Source organism: Accipiter gentilis, chromosome 22, assembly GCF_929443795.1.
Source record: "Accipiter gentilis chromosome 22, bAccGen1.1, whole genome shotgun sequence".
NCBI lineage: Eukaryota > Metazoa > Chordata > Aves > Accipitriformes > Accipitridae > Astur > Astur gentilis.
This window is the reverse complement of record NC_064901.1, coordinates 18,754,866-18,772,712: the sequence shown is the minus strand read 5'-3', so window position 1 is coordinate 18,772,712 and position 17,847 is coordinate 18,754,866. Positions and strand designations below refer to the sequence as shown.

Sequence of the window (17,847 nt, the reverse complement as noted above, 5' to 3'; positions counted from 1 at the left end):
GGCCGAAGGCGTAATCCATACCATGTGACATCGTGCCCAGTATATAGAATATATATAGAATCATTAAGGTTGGAAAAGACCTCTAAGATCATCAAGTCCAACTGTCAACCCAATACCACATGCCCACTAAACCATGTCCTGAAGTGCCACGTCTACACGGTTTTTTGAACACCTCCAGGGATGGTGGCTCCACCACTTCCCTGGGCAGCTTGTTCCAATGCCTGACAAACCTTTCAGTATAGAATTTTTTTCTAATACCCAATCTAAACCTCCCCTGGCACAACTTGATGCCATTTCCTCTCACCCTATAAACTGGCGGGAGTTGGCGTGGGGGGATCACTGCTTGGGAGCTAACTGGGCATCGGTCAGCGGGTGGTGAGCAATTGCAATGTCCATCACTTGTATATTCCAATCCTTTTATTATTATTATTATCATCATCATCATTTTATTAGTGTTATTATTATCATTATTAGTTTCTTCCTTTCTGTTCTATTAAACTGTTCTTATCTCAACCCACAAGTTTTACTTTTCTTTTTTTTTTTTTTTTTTCCTCATTCTCTCCCCCATCCCACTGGGTGGGAAGGAGGGAGTGAGCAGCTGTGGTGCTTAGTTGCCAGCTGGGGTTAAACCAGGACATACATACACAAAGAAGCAGGCTTGTCTGCCTGGGGAAATGAAACAAGACAAGCAGGTCATGCAGAACATTCATGAATTTGTGATAAATAACTATGTTAAATGTTTCTACATTTAGTTTATGGCTTTTGGCTCTAAGTGTATAAAACAGGCACACATACATAAAGAACTTTTAAAGGATTTCCTGTCCACCATACCTAGAACTAACTGATCTTACTGTTATTTCTGTCATCTTTATCTTGGGTTTCACTTGCATGTATCAAGATCAGGAAAATAGGATAATAGGGCCATATTCTGCAGGGCATTTAATTGCTTCTCACTGCTTCAGTATATAGTAGATATTTAAGTAGCAAATAGCTGGAACAGAACAATACCAAGGAGGATGTAAGCAACAGAGTTTTTTCTGAGGAATCTTTAGCACCTCCAGGGTTTAGAAACTAGCTATATACTTATTGGTTTAATGTAGCTCTGCATAACCTACTGCCTATCTGCAAACAGCAAATGGTGAAAACTGTGTATTTTCACTACCTTGACACGGCGGTCGATCTTATAGCAGAAAGCTTCATTCCAGACAGGGTTTTTGCTGTTCCTGATGGTCCTGGTCCGTACCTTCTCGGTTGAGGCAGTAGGAAGCCACAGTGTCACATAACAGTCTGAAAGGGTGACTGTATAACAAGATGAGCAGAGTGATAATGTATCCAGAGAAAGAATTACTGCACTGTGCACATTTAACCCTAATAAGACAAAGGTAACACAGTAGGGGCTTTCTTCCTAAAATATACAGGGTGAGGTAAGGAGTAAATAACACAATTAAACACTCACGGGAAAACAGAAACCTCCTCACACATTTGCCATGCTCATTCCCACTTTTTTACTTTTAGTCAGACTTACTTTTCTTTTAAAACTTTACTTTATATTTGAAATAGCACTGCACTCCACATGCAGTGCATGCACACCTATCCATGCTACATTGAGCTTTATATTCATGACTATCCAAATGACTGGGGCAGGGTAATGTTGCCAAAACATGAGAATATCTACCAGTATATGCCCACTGCCACATGCACTCACACCAGCTCTAGGATGGTTCCTCTGTTGCTCAGGCAATACACCTCACAACCTTCAATCTGGGCTGCAGAGACACTTGTTTTCTAGCATTTCCTCCATGGATTTAGTACCTTAACTAACTGAAAGCCTTTATCAAAGTGCTGGCTTAAATGAAGAACAACAGATTTTTTTTTGCCAAAAAGTGTTCTCCCATCAAAGATGAAAAGTTTAATTTCCTTATCACAAATCAGAATGTGCTAATTTCATATTCATTCATATATTTGACAAAATTTTTAGAAGTTGCATTGTTCTCAGCAATCCTTCTGGAAAACAAAATTAGTTTCAGTACCACAGTTAAATTACTGCTGATTCTATTCCTTCTTACTATTCTATCTGCAGACTGGAAAAATCTTGCTGTCACTCATGTCTTGGGAAGGAAGCCATGAGTGCCACCAAAGACATCAGCTCCTTCCATATTCTGACCTTCCATGTTTGAAGGGAGAACGGCCAGGGAGTGAGACTTGCAGAAGCTTGATACAGTACCTATAATGCAACACATATTCTCCCTATTTCACATTAGCAATGCTCGAGCAGCCATCTGGTTCTTACAGCAACCTTGTGAGTCAGAAGACTCACAAGTCAAATAATTCGACTCATAGTCAATCTCTGCATCATGCTTTAAACCTGTAACAGTGGTGTTATACCATATTAAGTACAATTTTCTTCATGTATTTCCTCTTTATCTTTCAATAACAACTACAGATTTAGGTTTTTCTACCAGCCATATTTTTCCCAAGCTGTGCTTTTATTATGTAGTTAACCATGCTATCACAATCAGCAAAACCTTGATAATGACTGTGGGAAGGAAAGCATATCCAAAAAGCGACCTTAGCCAAACCTGATCAGAAGAGCATGACAGATCAGATGTTCAGCAGAGGCACAAGTGTAGGCAGATGAAAATGTAAATGGTTAATGGTGATTAATGCTACAGTTTCCATTTTCAAAGGGCTAGAGACACACTGACGAATTACTTCACAGTGGCAATGTAAGGATTAAACAAATAAGTACATTGAAAAAACTTGAATGACTTCCCAAGATCCCACAATGCAGTCAGTGTCAGGGTCAAAAACACAGCCTAGATTTCCAGGCCTATACCCAAATCTATTAAAATTATCTTGTTCTGGAACAACAGGAGGGAGAAATACTTTTAAATCATATTTATTTTTCACTGGTGAAGTAAATGGGATCATGAGAATCAAAGATCAAGAAGAAAGATTCACTTCAGTAAACACAAACACAAACACTTCACTAATGAGAGAATAAGAAAAAAACCCCCCACCAAGTATTGACATGGGGAACACCAATGTTTTCTCAGAAAAAAAGGAAAACTAAAGTGAAGGAAATAAATGTTAACTCAGAATTATAACAAGCAGCATACTGTTACCATTACAAACAGGTAGAAAAGAAATATTTTCCCATACTTGAAAATACTGAGGTTTCAAGGAAAACTAACTGAAATGTTTGCCTTTTTAATGCCTCAGAAAAAGTAAAGACTGCCTGAAATATCCTTCCCACTGCAGACAAAAAAAAAAAAATGAACAGGTTTTCCACCATAATTTGAGTTTCTTCAGAAAACAAATTTTCTACTGAGAAAATACTCTTGCTGAAAAGTTTTCAAATCTCTCTACCAGATGTACTCTAAACAAATCCTTGGGATGCCCAGGTTCTGAATTGGGGCCATCTCAAGGGAGTAAACATATGATATTCATCTGTTCTTGAGTCCAAAATACAGTGTCATAAAGCGATATGATGCGGCAGACATGCCAACAGGCTTCACGAAGACTGTACGATTCACTGTGGTAAGGAGTGACTGTGAGCAAGTTGCTCCTGAGGACAGCCACAATGAATTGAAGCATAAGCAGGTGACCTGCTGGAGTACACAAATGCACACGCAATTGTGCAAGCAGGTTTGCAGACGCAATTGCAGTGACTGCCTGGTCAGATCAAATATTTGGTTGGTGCAAATCACGACTTAGGCATTTGAACATCTGGGTTTTGTTAAATAAAAACTCTTGCATACAACTATAAGCCCACAACGTGTGTGCTTCTGTACATAAAAATAGGAAACCCAGAACTTTAGATCTTACAAGGTGCTCTCACTTTGTCTAATGAACAAAGTCCCTTTTTCAAAATGACAAAGTAAATTTCATAAAACAGAGCAGTTTGATCAGCTGTCATTTCTAGAGTAAAAAAATATTAAGACATAAGCAGTAAATCATAGAAGATTTTTTAAAGCTGAAAAACAAAAGGAAAAAGATACATAAGCAGAGTAGTATTACTTGCGGAAGATGCAGAAGTAACCCAGCATACCACAAGTAAGCACAGCAAAGATTTGTTCCCTGATAGTTATCATTCATTCAAAAATACTGTTGTTGTTAAGCACAACTTCCACGTGTTCCAACCACATCTCTCCTGCCAGAAACCACCAAATCCAACCTCAGGTAAGTTTTCCTTCTGCTCCTGACCCATCACACTAGTTAAAATCTCAAAATATATAGCAGGTTAACTAAAATTTACAGCTGATTTCCCTAGAAACTCTGACGTGCTGCATGAAATTCTGAGTGTACCAAATGAAAATTAATTTTAAGCCATGTTCAGCAAGATTTTGGGGAACATATTGTGGACTTTTCCTCTTTGTTTTACATCTTTCTATTTTATTCTTGTGGTCTTTAGATTTGAATTTTCTTATTCTCTTTGTCTTTATTTCACCTTTTTCTTTCATGCCTTTCCAACTTCTTTAAACAGATGTTTCACCATTTAAATTTTCCCATGAAAGTAACTCAGTGGCTTAATTGCATTTTGAAAGGCACCTGAACAAGCCTCAGTGCACCCAGGAGGGTAGGTTACTGAGGACCCACATCTGTGGAACAGAAGCTGTGAAGAAGATCCTCCATGAACTGGAAAATTCCAAATTAAACCAGTCCCTCCCCTGGGTGAGTCAGTGCCACATCTGGACAGTGAACAAACCATTCATTCCACCTATTGCAATTCTCATTCTCCCACTGAGGATTTTCTTTTTAAATTTGCTGCCACGCTGTCTGGTTCAACAAGCCGATGCCCGCTAGTCTGCAGAGACAGAGGTGAATCCTTACAGGGCTTCCACAGTTGGGTACCACCAGACTCTGTAGACTTCCCTACTGCAGAGATTTCTTCTGTCTTGGGCTCTTCTCACTATTAAGTCTTGTTCTGTGATCTGGCTATGACATTTTTCTCTTGTAGTCTCTATTCTAGGTATCCTTTTCCTGCTTCCCCTCTCTATCCCTCACTTAAAACTCCTTTAAAACTCTCACAGTAGTGCTCTGTTTAATTTTTTCTGACTTTTAAATTGCTCCGTTCTCTAGGCTAAATAAATTCCCGGACATACTAGGTATTATCATCTCTTCTTGCATATTTATAAATTCTGTAGAATAGAATGTTTTTGCTTGTACTTCTGTTATTTTCATAGGTTTTCCTACTACTGCTGATTTTACATTTGCATCACCAGTCCTGTCCTTTCTTCTGTCCAGAAATTCTGTAGGGAATACTCAGGTTTCTTACTTAAAAGTACAAGAATTTTCATCATTTAAAGAGCAGCCTTCTGATCAGCAGCTAAGTCTGATGTCACAAGGGTCAGAAATACATCTTATACACAGAGGTACAAAAGAAAGATCAAATGCATCACCTTGCTTGAGTTAGTCTCTTTACACTTAAGAGCAGAAAGCAACATTTCAGTATCACAATAAAAATGATTCTTGCAAACTTGCAGCAACCTATCTTTTTACTTCTACACAATTCAAGAACAGTGACATTGACCAAATATTTTCTTTACTTTAAAGAATTGTAAGAAACATCCAACAATAGAAGTACTCACGCAAGTCTGCCTTCCGGGCATTCCTCACTCTTAGTATTTTTACGGTGAGCAAGTTGAAAGGAGATACTGGTCTCTGCACAACAATTCAAAAATAGAAAATAGAAAAAATATGACAATGACATTAATATTATCGTCTATAGTCACAGACTACCGTAACCCTAAGGTTCTAAGGACGTAGATAAAACGAGGTTTTTAAGGTTGAGCCAATATAATTTACAAAAACCAACTGCAGCAGTTGGAAAAACTACAAAATTTTTGGCACAGAACCCTTTTCAGGTCTGAAATAGAAGCAACAGGTTTCAAAACTACATATGAGTTGAGAAAAGGTGTTGAGAGTTTGATTTGATAAAGATCACTTCTAACAGCACTCCATTATTATCACAATAAACACCCCCACAGCACACGCGTGGTTGTCCTCACCTCTTACACAAGACTGCCTGCAATAGAACAGACTGTCTCTGGGACGCCAAACACTGTCACAGTAGCTTCGCAAGTAGAGCTAAGCGACCACCATGCACCAGCAAAAGTGGCTGCACCAGCACAAGCTCCCACGCACAGCCTAAAAGGCCAGAATGCAACTGACAGTGACAACACACTTCTCATGAAGACTCTGATCCATCTCTGATCTTCAGCCTTGATCCCCAGCAGAAAGCTACAAAACTCTTTCCAGAGATGATCTTGGGAATTAACTCACAACTCCACTAGATATCAGACACCTTGGCCTCAGATATATTAATGCTATAATACCTTAAAACTTCCATGGCTCATACCAATATGCCTTCATATTCCTCAGGCTATAAATTAACTCTTTCCCTATTTCACCTTGGAGATGACTACTTAACCTCTTTCTCTTTTCTCCCACACTAACATCTCCTCTGTTTCATAATCACCATCCTTCCTTTCAAAACCAATGTATGTACAGATACAATTTCTCTCAACACTTGCTTAAAATTGGTATTTAGCTTTGTGTCTACTGATTTTGTTTTAGAACAGAAACAGGTGGTTTGTGCCCAAAAACTTGCCTAATCTTTCTATCTATACCAGTTGGTAAGAATAGATACTAACTCTACCCATAAACCCTCTCACTCCCGCGTTCATACTATGCCCTAGTAAAGTTAATACAGTGTCCTAGCACAAACACCTGGTTTTATTACTTTGTATCTGAAGTGCCTGTATTAATCATAAGCAGCTAAAGTAAAGACAATGTACTGATGTTAACTAATAAAACGTACCTTTCTACTGTTTCCTTCATACATGCTATACATTTTGCCAGATGATTTGTCTTTCCAGCTGTAGCACAAGGCTTTTCCTGAAGTGTTTCACAATGCTTTGACAAACTGTTGAGCAACTGGGACCATGACATGACATTGGACACTAACACAATGTAACAAAGCAGGTCCTTGTCCTCACCAACGAAAACCTCAGCACCTCTGAAAATGCAGCAGATATGAAGAACAGCCTCCAAGATATGCCTGGGTAATCCCCACCATCTCCTCTTGCACTTCCCCTTCGGTCGGCAAGGGGCCTGAAGATGTGGAGTTGAAGGTCAGGGAGACAGCAGCAGGAGGGTCAGAGCAGTCACTGATACGGGCACATTTGTTCTACATTATCTTAACCTGTCCAGACTCTAGCAGAGGGCACAGTTTTATGATGCAGTTTGCAAGCACTTGAACTGTCAGCTGTGGGACTTTTCAGCTGTCTCAAAGAGTATATCACACCTCTGCCTGCTGCATTATCCCAAACTTGGCCACAAAGGAGAACTTGGACAGATACACCTTGAAAGAAAAAAACCTAGTTATTGGCAGGGGGATGGGGGTGGGGAGCAGGGGAAGATTACAGTCTCCAATCAAAAGCAACCAAAACACGCCATGCCCAGACTATAGAGTTGAACTGCCGGAACTACTTTTCTATATGCATTACATAGAATTGGGTAAAAAGAAGCACTCCTAGGCACAGGGACCAACAGCCAAGGCTTGTCTATCCCTACCAAATCTACTGACATGTTTGTTATGTTTATGCTTGGTCCCTGCTTTCTCACCCAATACACCCTAAATGTTTTTGTACTCAGCAGTGCTATTTCAGCAGAAGAGGTGGAGCATATCTTTTTACCCAGGAAGGATGGGGCTTGCATCCCTTGAATACAGAAGAACGGACTTGAGCAGAAGTTCCACGTCCCAGGGAAGTGCTATAACCACTAGGCTTGACACCATTTTAGAGGAATAACCTTTGTTCAGCTCTTTGAAAACAAGCATCTAGACCTCTATTTTGTGCATCTCCAGTGGAAAGTGGTTATCTCCCTGCAGCCCTAAGTGGCACACAGAGATAGGATCTAAGAAGGGTGTTTCTGTGCTCAGCTGTCCCTGTTAGCTGGATGGACCTATTTATGCGGTTCCCTGCTCAGCTGTTACAATTCCCATTCTGGTGTATCTAACTCTCCAAACATATTGAATCGATCCGCACTGCTTCACTCTGGGTTGTAGAGTCCGTTCCCATCCTAGAGACTTGGAAGTCAGACCTTATAGCTCCTAACTTTTAAATGCCTGAATGCTTTATCAAGCCTAGTTGTCAGCAACTTAAAGTCACACAGAAAAACTACTGGGGGGCATATCTTAAACTGGATAATGACTTCCACATCTTTCCCTTTAACATGATGATGACCATATCGAAGGCTGGCTAAGTTCCAAGGCCAGAAGCCTCCCGGGTCAGTTATTACGCACACTTCGACTTTCAGCTTCTGTATTTATTTGTCTGAGACATGGTTGTTACCTCATAAACCGGAAACACAAGCCAGGCATTTTAATAATCACTGTTGAAACTACTTAAATATATGAGATTGCAAACGCAGGACTTGGTCACACTATCCTACGTCAGATAAAAGTCCAATTAAGTCCTGTGGCACACTTGCGCAATCCTTACATATCTAGTGCCAGGGAAGTCAATAGAAGTGTTCATATATGCGAGTGTTCATCCATGTGACTAAGAGTTACATAACTGGGCTCTAAAACTGCTCTATTTCAGCAAAATTCCAAGCTTAAAAGTCTTTTATGGAATTTTTTTCTTGAGGAGACTAGAGTGAAACACATACAACGTTCCCAAGTTACATCAAGAGAAAAGGCAGTTATCGAAGTAAAACAGCATGTCGGATCTATTTGGAGCAGAGCACCTTCCCTTAGTTTTCTTTTCAAAAAGGAACAGAAATCTCACCACTACTTTAAAAACTATGAAGACCAACAAAGAAAAACAGCCCTTTCAGAAAGAGTGGCAGGACTTTAAAACACAGATCAGTGCCTTGCTTCTGACCTGACTCAGGTATGTGGCACCTTTTAACTTCAAAGAGTTTTGGAGCCTCAAGGGCAGGCAGGATTTCATTATGTTACTATGTCTACCACCTCAGGCAAGGTCAAATGCATATGAAACACTTTTCCTTGTACTACATGTTTTGTATTTATTTCACCCATTTTAAAATATCCCATAGTTGGGTCTTATTAAGTCAGTAGAAGTCACTGGGGTTGTTCCAGGATAAAAACAAATGGAGCAGTGGTGACTCAAGGCCTGTTTCTTTCCAAGAGCTATGTAAAACTTGTGTGGCTTCAGACCGCCATTTTCATGTGATTTTTCTTCTCTTCCTCTTTGCAGCTCCACAGCTGGACTTGCGTGTTTGAATAAATCCAAATCTTAGAAGAGAAACCAAGTCACACATTTCCACAGTTCAACATGGCTTTTTCTCAAGACCATGCTAACCTATAGTATTTTTTTTATGATACAGCAATTTGAGTAATCTAAAAAGTATTACTTTTTTGCCTGTCAGCTTAAGGGCACTACCAACATTTTCTCACCAAATTTTTTACATATTCCATTTAATTTAAATGGCCACTGAAGTTTAAATCACACACATCCCATGGGTTGCCCTGAAACTAATTCTGATAATGGAAGCTAATTTCCTTAACTGAGCCATTGAGCAACAAAAAACAACTCAGATATAATATGCTGATATATTTATCATCACGAATACCAACTTTCATAGGAAAAAAAAAGAAAAAAGCAGCTCAGATCCTTCCTGATTTTTGCCTCTGTGAGCCTCGAAGAGTCAGGGCAGAAAAAAGGGTCTCTGGGTCCTACTCTAAATTTTATGTACTATATTCAGGTCAGTTCTGCCACCTTAAATACCCTAGAGACAAAAGGCACAATCTAAAGCCACTGAACTGTAAATGTCTCATACCTAGAGACCTACTAACTATGTAAAAAGCACTGAGGATAAAAAAAAAAAACCAGCTTGATCCTGTAAACACAGGCTAAGTTTACAGGACTAAAATTAACAATTTCTATGATCCTAGCATACTTCCTTAGGGCTGCGAGACTGTATACAGAGGCCTAAACATCATTTTTAAAAAGCTACTTTTTGAAGAAATTCTGCAAAGTCTCTGCTTTACCACAGCATTTCACTTTGAACAGAGAAAGTAAGTGGCGCTCAAGCACAATCAGGCAACAGACGCTACCAGTAACAGCAAACCCTCATGAGGCAGACCAAATTTACCATCATTTGGGAGAATCTCTGTATCACTGCAACCCCCCACGTGGAACCAAAGCCCAAAACAAACCAGGCTGGGAAGCCCCCAGGTCACTGAAGCAGGTGCAAGAGCTGATCTTTCCAACTAAAGATCCCCAGAGAGTTGCAACTGATATTGGCAGCCCCAAACCCATTGCAAGACTCTGAAGACAGCCGCCTCCTGTTGCCCCTGCCATTGTTCCCATTCGATAGCTCATAGCAGCTTATCTGATTATTTTCCTTTATGCTAATGCCTGTTAACATGAACATCTGCTAATTGCCCAGGGAGTTTTCATTTGCCTGTGCAAAGAATTCATCCTCCGTTCAGCCTTTACAAAGCTCCTTATTGCTCTTTTTTTGCTATCAGAGAAGTTTGGGCACTGCTCCCACTCCCACTGGGCTGACGAGATTGGGCTTGTCAGGAGGCTGAACACAACATATTTATTCTACAGTTTCACCTGTTCTTACACTGTATTTTTAAACACTGTTACACAAAGAATTGCAAGCTCTATGACAGATTATTACAGCACAAAGAAAGCCTACAAGGAATACTAGAGCACTAAAAACAACTGAAAGACCCATTTAAACAGAGTCTTCTTATGAAGGAGTAATGTATAAGACAAGTGGCTGTTTCATCCAAAGAAATCAAACACAAAAAAAAGGAAGGAATTAAAAAATTAATATAGGTGTAGTACAAACCAGCCCAGATACAGTGCAACACCTACTCACAGCATCATAAGCATCAGACCAGACACCAACAGAAGCCAGACTATTCAGAGTTTACTGAAAACCAAGGCAATCATTCATCCACAGAGTTGAAGTCACAGCTCAGCTTTTCAGGTTTCAGTAAATATTGCAGTACAGTTTTCCCCTGAGCCATTGAATTCCTAACATTTTTTCTGGTGATCTACATTCAGCACTGGACAGCATTTAATGAAGGGCCAGCTAATTACTACCTACCGTTCTCACCGCTGGTGCTGAGGTGCCCGTAAAAGTCTAGGAAAAACAACACAAGGCAAAGTTAAGAAAACTAAGCTACATGTTAAACTCTTATTTTAGGCTGGCATATAAAAACATCTCACATTCAAAGCCATACTTAGAGCTATGCTCATTAATGACACCTATTAGGTGCTTTACTGACCACCAAACCCATCACAACTCTGTACCAGCTTATTTCCTAGACATGAAGCCTTTTTTTAAGGAAGCAGAATAAGTAACATTGTTTGCCCTAAAACATAGCTTGAAAATGCAGACATGCCATGAGGTTCTGTAGAAAGCTAAACTAGGAAAACCATCCTTGCAACCACGAGATCTGAGGAACAGCAAACTCGCTTTCCATGGATTTCCCGTACATGTCAAACAGCAGCTTCTCCACTGTGCTCAACTTAACTGAAATATCAGATAATTTTACCCACTTTATGCTTGCTATTGCTTCTTCTGCTTACCTCATTTGAACTTAAATTTGATCCCATTGCAGTCCCAGATGCATATAAGTCCAACGTTAATAGACACAGAGTCGTACAGCTGGCAGGAGCTCCTCATGCAGATTAGGGGTGGAGGAATAGGGATTTTATGATGAGGCTCTCCCGCCCCACCCCTCTATTATTTCCAGTCATTAGGCAGTCCCCTCCCTGCTTCCTGCAGCCTATTAGGACACCTCAATTGAGTCAGCAGAGGAAGAGTGATTTCTTTTCTACCTACTGTGATGTTGAGGGGGACACACTGAAGCCCCTTTTCTGCGTTTTTTGCAACAAGTTTTGCATTTATGCAACAGCCCCAACCCCCAAGCAAAGCACTTGCGACTAACTAAATCACAGCTCTCGGAGTATCTCTACACTGCCACCATCATACTGCAAGGTAGTGGAGAGAGATCTCAACAGCTTCTTTCCAACCCATGAACTCAAGTACCTTTAGCAGTCTTCCCATAGCCCCACACAGTTCAGCAAGGTAAGCGACCCCATTGCAGTGCCACAAGTGATTGCAGGTCCCATGCTCCCCTGAAGCTACTTTGGGCATCTGTGCTACACTCAGTGACCTTGCCATATGCTCAGTGTTCTTTGCCTGGATATGTAGTGGATATCTAGAAAAAAGTGAATCCATGTCCAGAAATCTTGCAGTTTGATTTTAAATGCAATGAGAGGGAAAGGAAGAAGTATAAGCAGTAGGTGAAACTTGGGGGTGGAAGGGTGAGGCAGGAAAGAGGGTTGTGCTCTCCTGCGTGGGCCCAGGGAGCACAGCAGTCTACCCATCCTCAGAGCTTACTTCAAAGGGATCTTGTGTGTGCTCGCTCTCACAGCGGGTCCAGCAGGCACCCCACAGCAAACCCTCCCTGATTCCTCTTCGCTCTGGTGCGCAGTGACTCACTGCCTGTAAAAGCACTGTATTATACTAGCCCTAAATTAACATCTATCTGCAGGCTGGTAGATTTTGGAGCTTGCAAGGTAAGACTCCAGCTCTGCCACACTTTTTCCGGCCTCTCTGCTTGATGACAGGAGGCGGCTCATACTCACTCCTGCATCACGAGACCCAAGTGTTTATTTTTAGATCGATCTTATTCATATTGATGAATAATTCACTTCATGCAGGTAAAGAAAGTAACCTTGCAAACTGCAGTGATTGCCACCTAAATGCACAACCCTGTGCCATGGAGATCAGTATCAAAACAATTCTTCAATAAAGGAAGAGAGGAGGTGTTGTCCAAGGAACATTGCTAGAGTCAAATCCTCTTTACATGCAAGTCACTTCCTTCTACGTTGATGTCTCTGAGATACATGTAATGACTGTTCAGAAGGTCTTATCCAAAATGTGCAGTGGTACTATCTGGTGGTTTCCATCTAAAGCATTTAATAGCCTGCTGCTCACTCCATAGTCATACTTTGCACAGCCTTCTCAATATATATGGAATCAAAGGCAAATGGCTTATAAATACGAACCTGAAGCATCTGTAAAGCTCCTTGAAAGAACAACCAAAAGATATTTCCAATGGACATGAGCATCTCTACCCTAAAGACAAAATATCTCCCTTAACTTCTGTCTTTACTACTTCATATCTGTGTTAAATACTTAAGAACAAATTTAGGTGGAGAGGTCACAGCTGAGAATCACTTACTCACACTGTCGTAAAACCAGCCTTTCCAGCTTTTGAAAGAAGAATACTTCCCTGGAGAAATTCCAATATTAAAATTTAAAGTGGGAATATGCTTTCATTAAAAATGTCTGTAAAACATCCTCTATCAAAGGAAAGAGGGTAGGTTATCCAGCTCAACTTTCCCGAGTTGTCCCAGCAGATATATATACCTATATACATTTTTACCATCCCAGCTGTTTCACAGCCAATACAAGACTCCCTGACATTACATACTTTTACCCATGTCACTTTTAAGATCCACAAATGAGATACCACTTCACAATTTAGAACATTATTCCAGAGTCAGTGCATCTTGCCCGCTGAATGGTTTCCTGATGTTCAGATTATGTCTTCCCTTTCTCAAAATAATGTCTTCATTACCATACCCAAAACATGTTCAGAAATAATTCTTCCTCTCCTGCTCATGACCACTTTTTGTAGGTGACATTGTCTTCTCTTAACCGCTGCTTGTCCAAGCCACACAAGGCGGCTTTGGAATATAGTATCTTTAAAAGCTTTGTGCAAGTCAAGAATCATGATCTCAACAGTTTTTCATCTATGCAATAAGTTCATGATAGAACTAAGTGCTGAATGCTCATAACACCCATAACAGCAAGTCCTTGTCATCACTGAGAAAATTTTAACTATTGATGGATTATTCACTGGTGCCCATAAGGACTACACAATCTGGTTCAAAATAAATTGTGATTTTGTAGTTTTTCCCACTGGCATTTTAAAGGTAGAAATATATCCCTAGGATTATGATTTCAGAAAGACTGTTACTTCAAAGGTTAAGTATGATGTTGGGTTTTTTGCACTTTTCCTTAGTTCTTCCCCAGTTCAAGGAGAATTTCAAAGGCAACCATCAAGCATGCAGTAAGTAAATTCACAGATGAAGTTACCAAAAGTCTAAAGAGCCATATATTGGCTCTTTTTAGCAATCACATTTCCAGAGTAAATAATTTGAAACAGGTAGTGATCTTCGTATACATGTTAATTACATTCTTTCTTTGCTTTCTAAACACTAGAGAGACTGTGTTACTGATGAGGGAACACACAGCAGTCTCTTTAAAGCTCTGAGCAGTAACAAGGAAAGTAAAAAGGAAAGTACAATTTTCCTCTGCTCTCCATCTACTTTGTAGTGCTCATTTACATGCACATGATTTTGTATCTGTGTCTTAATTAAGGCAAAGTGGAGCAAATATAAATATCTTGCTGATCTGAGGCATTTACACTTAATCTAAACTACCTTGTTGCAAGCACTAGTTTCCCCAACATGATATTCAGGTAATTGTATATCTAAGTGCAGTAGGTTGCATGTAGCAATAACAGCTGCATCCAATATCGCACAATTACCTTATATACCACTTCATCACCTTCTGATAATCCAGGACTACAGAAATGTATGACTAATGGGGGTTTTCATGTTATTGCAAGAGAAAAGTATCCTTGTACCACCTTTGGGATAACAACGGAAGTTGGTCATCATTTAAACACCTTAAAGGTAACAAGAAGTGTAAATAACCAAAAACATGCTAGAGGTGTTACAAAATGATGTCACGTTGGAAAAGAAATAGTCAGTATTACCAAATAAAGCAAATTAACAAATAAACAAATATAGTGTCAGATCTATAGTTGGGGACTTTCCCCAGCTCTAGCCTTTCAGTTTGTTTTCCTTTTTCATTTCTGTTTTTTATTAAAAACCAATTCTGTAAGCTACAAAACCTACATAGACCTCACCCTGCCAACCAAACAAGAAAGCAAGCAGTCCAAGTCAAATTCCAGTTACACAATGGACCTAAGCTCAGTAATCTCTGCACATAAGAATAATTACCATGGATGAAAAGTGTCACTTCCTTCCCCGTGGTATCAGATTTCTGTCTCTGAAAAATTCAGCTTTGGCTAGATACTTTTTGGCCTGCCACTAATTTAAAACAACTGTCTGGCATAAAAATATATATATCTTTCACATTACTTTTCATGTTTATACATACAACATCTTCAATATACCTGTCCTTTAATACTCTACAATATCCTTGATGTTTTGTATCACATAAGGTAAAAAAAAATAAAATCACAGAAGATCCAAAAAAAGAACTTCCTGAGAAAACATTGTTGGGAAGGCAACAGGGGGCACGGGTTAGAGAAAAAAGTCTGAAAATTTTTGTATCATCAGTTTTTAAGTAGGAGAGACCTTCAATCTGAATCTGAATTTAAGTTCCTGAGAATGAAAGGTACAAAAATCAGTCACTGGAGAGAGAGATTACACTAGATGATCAGGGCAGAGGGGATTATATTTTTGCTTAAGGCACTATTCCAATTATGACATATATGAAAGAGGACTTCTGCCTTCAAAAGACTATTAAGAAACTTGATTAAAACAATTCCCCACGCCTTTGATATGTTTTGGAGAGATAAAATCTCGCTTCTCCTACTTACTCACCAGAAGCAATTGGGCAGTTTTGCCATCCAAATTTCATCAGTAAAGTATTGGCCTGGCTGTTTCCAATATATGCAATCCTGCCTTCAGTTTTGTTGCAACTGAGTTTCAAACCCAAATCCTTGTCCCAAAAAGCAGTAGCTCGCAACCTTTATCTCTGCTTCTCCCTGTGCTCTGTAGATCTGAGCATCCAGCAGCATCTCTCTTTACCATTGCAGGAACAGTCGGAGGTCGCCTGACCTTTTCAGGTTCATTCGACACTTCAGACACTGTTCCAGTAGCTTTTTCTCTTTCCTAACCCCATCAGACCACAGACGTAAGGAATACCAGCACCAGCCTGTGTCAGCTAATTAGCCAGTAATTCCTTTGGCATAAACATGGCAAGACACATAGCCCAGGACCTTTACAGGGAAATCTAGAGCCAATTTGAATCTGAACCAATTCTCAGAATATCAGGAAGTCACCTCATGTCACCAGCTAATTAAAGGGGCAACTTCATCTACAGTCAGCCTGAGAGATGTCTGAGTCCTAACAGAAGCTGTAAAGATTCACAGCTAATTACTTACAGGATCGTGCCATTGCATTTAGCAGAGCTTGTGTGACAGGTCACAAACAAGTGTTTTCAAAGAAAGAAATTGTTGTTGACCTACCTGGATCTTAAATAGAACAATTATGCCAATGCTGAATCACTTTGAAAAATGCAGCCGATATGTCACTGAGCCTCAGCTCCTTCCTTAAAAAAATAGCACTAGTGACACTGAACATCTCTCCTTTGTTATTTTTTATTAGTAGCTCGCAAACCACTGGAAAAAACGTCTCTTCCCCTGTCCTTTTACACTGCCTTTCACCATCACATCACAGGCAGGACTCTGAAGTATTGCTGCAATGCAAACAGCATGAACAGGTTTTAATAGGACAGAAAAAGAAGCCTTTCCTTCCCCAGACAAAAAACCAAATGAGCCCGTTGTGGATAAAATTTACAGAACACCAAGGTAAGACCACCGAGCTTGGCGAGCCCAGGGAAAGTGTTAGCCTCATCAGTATCAGCTTCTTGGAGCCAGGTCCCAACTCAAACACCAGCACTTGTCTGACTTTCCTTCAAATCAAAATATTGAGCTGCTAAGCTAGACAATTTGGGCAGCCTAAGATTTTTCAGTGGCTTGCTCAACAGGCCCAGATTTCTTAAAATGGACTCCCTTTCCTTAGCTCATTCTAAGCCACCCTAATTTTCTGGGTCTGCTGCCAAAAACACATTATCACCACACCTTGGGTGAGTAAAGCTGAAAGCCCAGTGCCAAGTGTTGCAACCACCAAAAACCAGTCGGTGGAACACACCAGGCACAAACTGCACTCCTCTGTTACATCTTCCTGGTGCTGTAAAAATGAATCTTGAAAATCTTTAAAATACTTTAAAAATACTTAGCAAAAAAATTTTAATCAAAATTTTAAAACCTCATTTCATTATTGTTTAAAAATAAACTTATGAACACAACTAAGCTGTCAGAGCAACATCTTCCTTTTCTTCTTTGCTCACAGAAAATATTGCCACCTCACTGGTGAGACATAACATCAAATTATCCTAAGAAAGTGTAAAAAAAGAATGCGAAAAACTGGCTTTCTGGTTAAGAGGGCAGAGTTGAAAACAAAAGATTTATCAGTAACTGAGAAAAAGAAAATAGTTGTTGGGCTTGACTACCTTAGATCTGTGAAAAAGAGATGCAAAGGTTACTGCCGACAATTTCCTCTTACAAAGGGAAAATTTATTGGTTTGATTCATATTGCAGCAAAGCTTGACAGGAGATACCTGCTAGCATTATCTCCTGTTAATTAAACTAATGCACAGAAAAAGGACTGTCTCAGAGGTAACACAGTATGATGTTGTTATTTCCTGCTTAATGAACAGAGTTCTGTAAGACTGGATGACAGAGAGCACTACCTTCTGACCATGGCACATGAGACGAAGACACAGGGTGCCACACTCCCAGGGTAATGTGGGCATACTGCCAGCATACAGATGGATGCACTTTTTTTTTTTTTTTTTATACTCACATCAGTGTAATGAATGAGATGACTGCAAAGGGGAACAGAAAAGACTGATGAGAATATAGACACATTTACAGTGCTAGCCAAGTGCTGCACTCTG

The 17,847-nt window shown here is 39.9% G+C and overlaps 1 protein-coding gene across 1 annotated transcript in view; it reads right to left on the bottom strand.

Annotated features, from left to right (window-relative positions):
- LOC126049325 (cytosolic phospholipase A2 epsilon-like) overlaps positions 1–11,659 on the bottom strand; it is a 34,219-nt gene extending 22,560 nt beyond the window's left edge. The window contains exons 1-4 of the mRNA XM_049825502.1: positions 11,583–11,659; positions 11,098–11,133; positions 5,592–5,664; positions 1,163–1,299 (exon numbers count right to left, since the gene is read on the bottom strand). Coding sequence (XP_049681459.1) covers positions 1,163–1,299; positions 5,592–5,664; positions 11,098–11,133; positions 11,583–11,609 — 273 coding nt within the window. The 5' untranslated portion in view covers positions 11,610–11,659. The remainder of the gene's footprint in view (positions 1–1,162; positions 1,300–5,591; positions 5,665–11,097; positions 11,134–11,582) is intronic.
- Between the last annotated feature and the right edge of the window lie 6,188 nt (positions 11,660–17,847).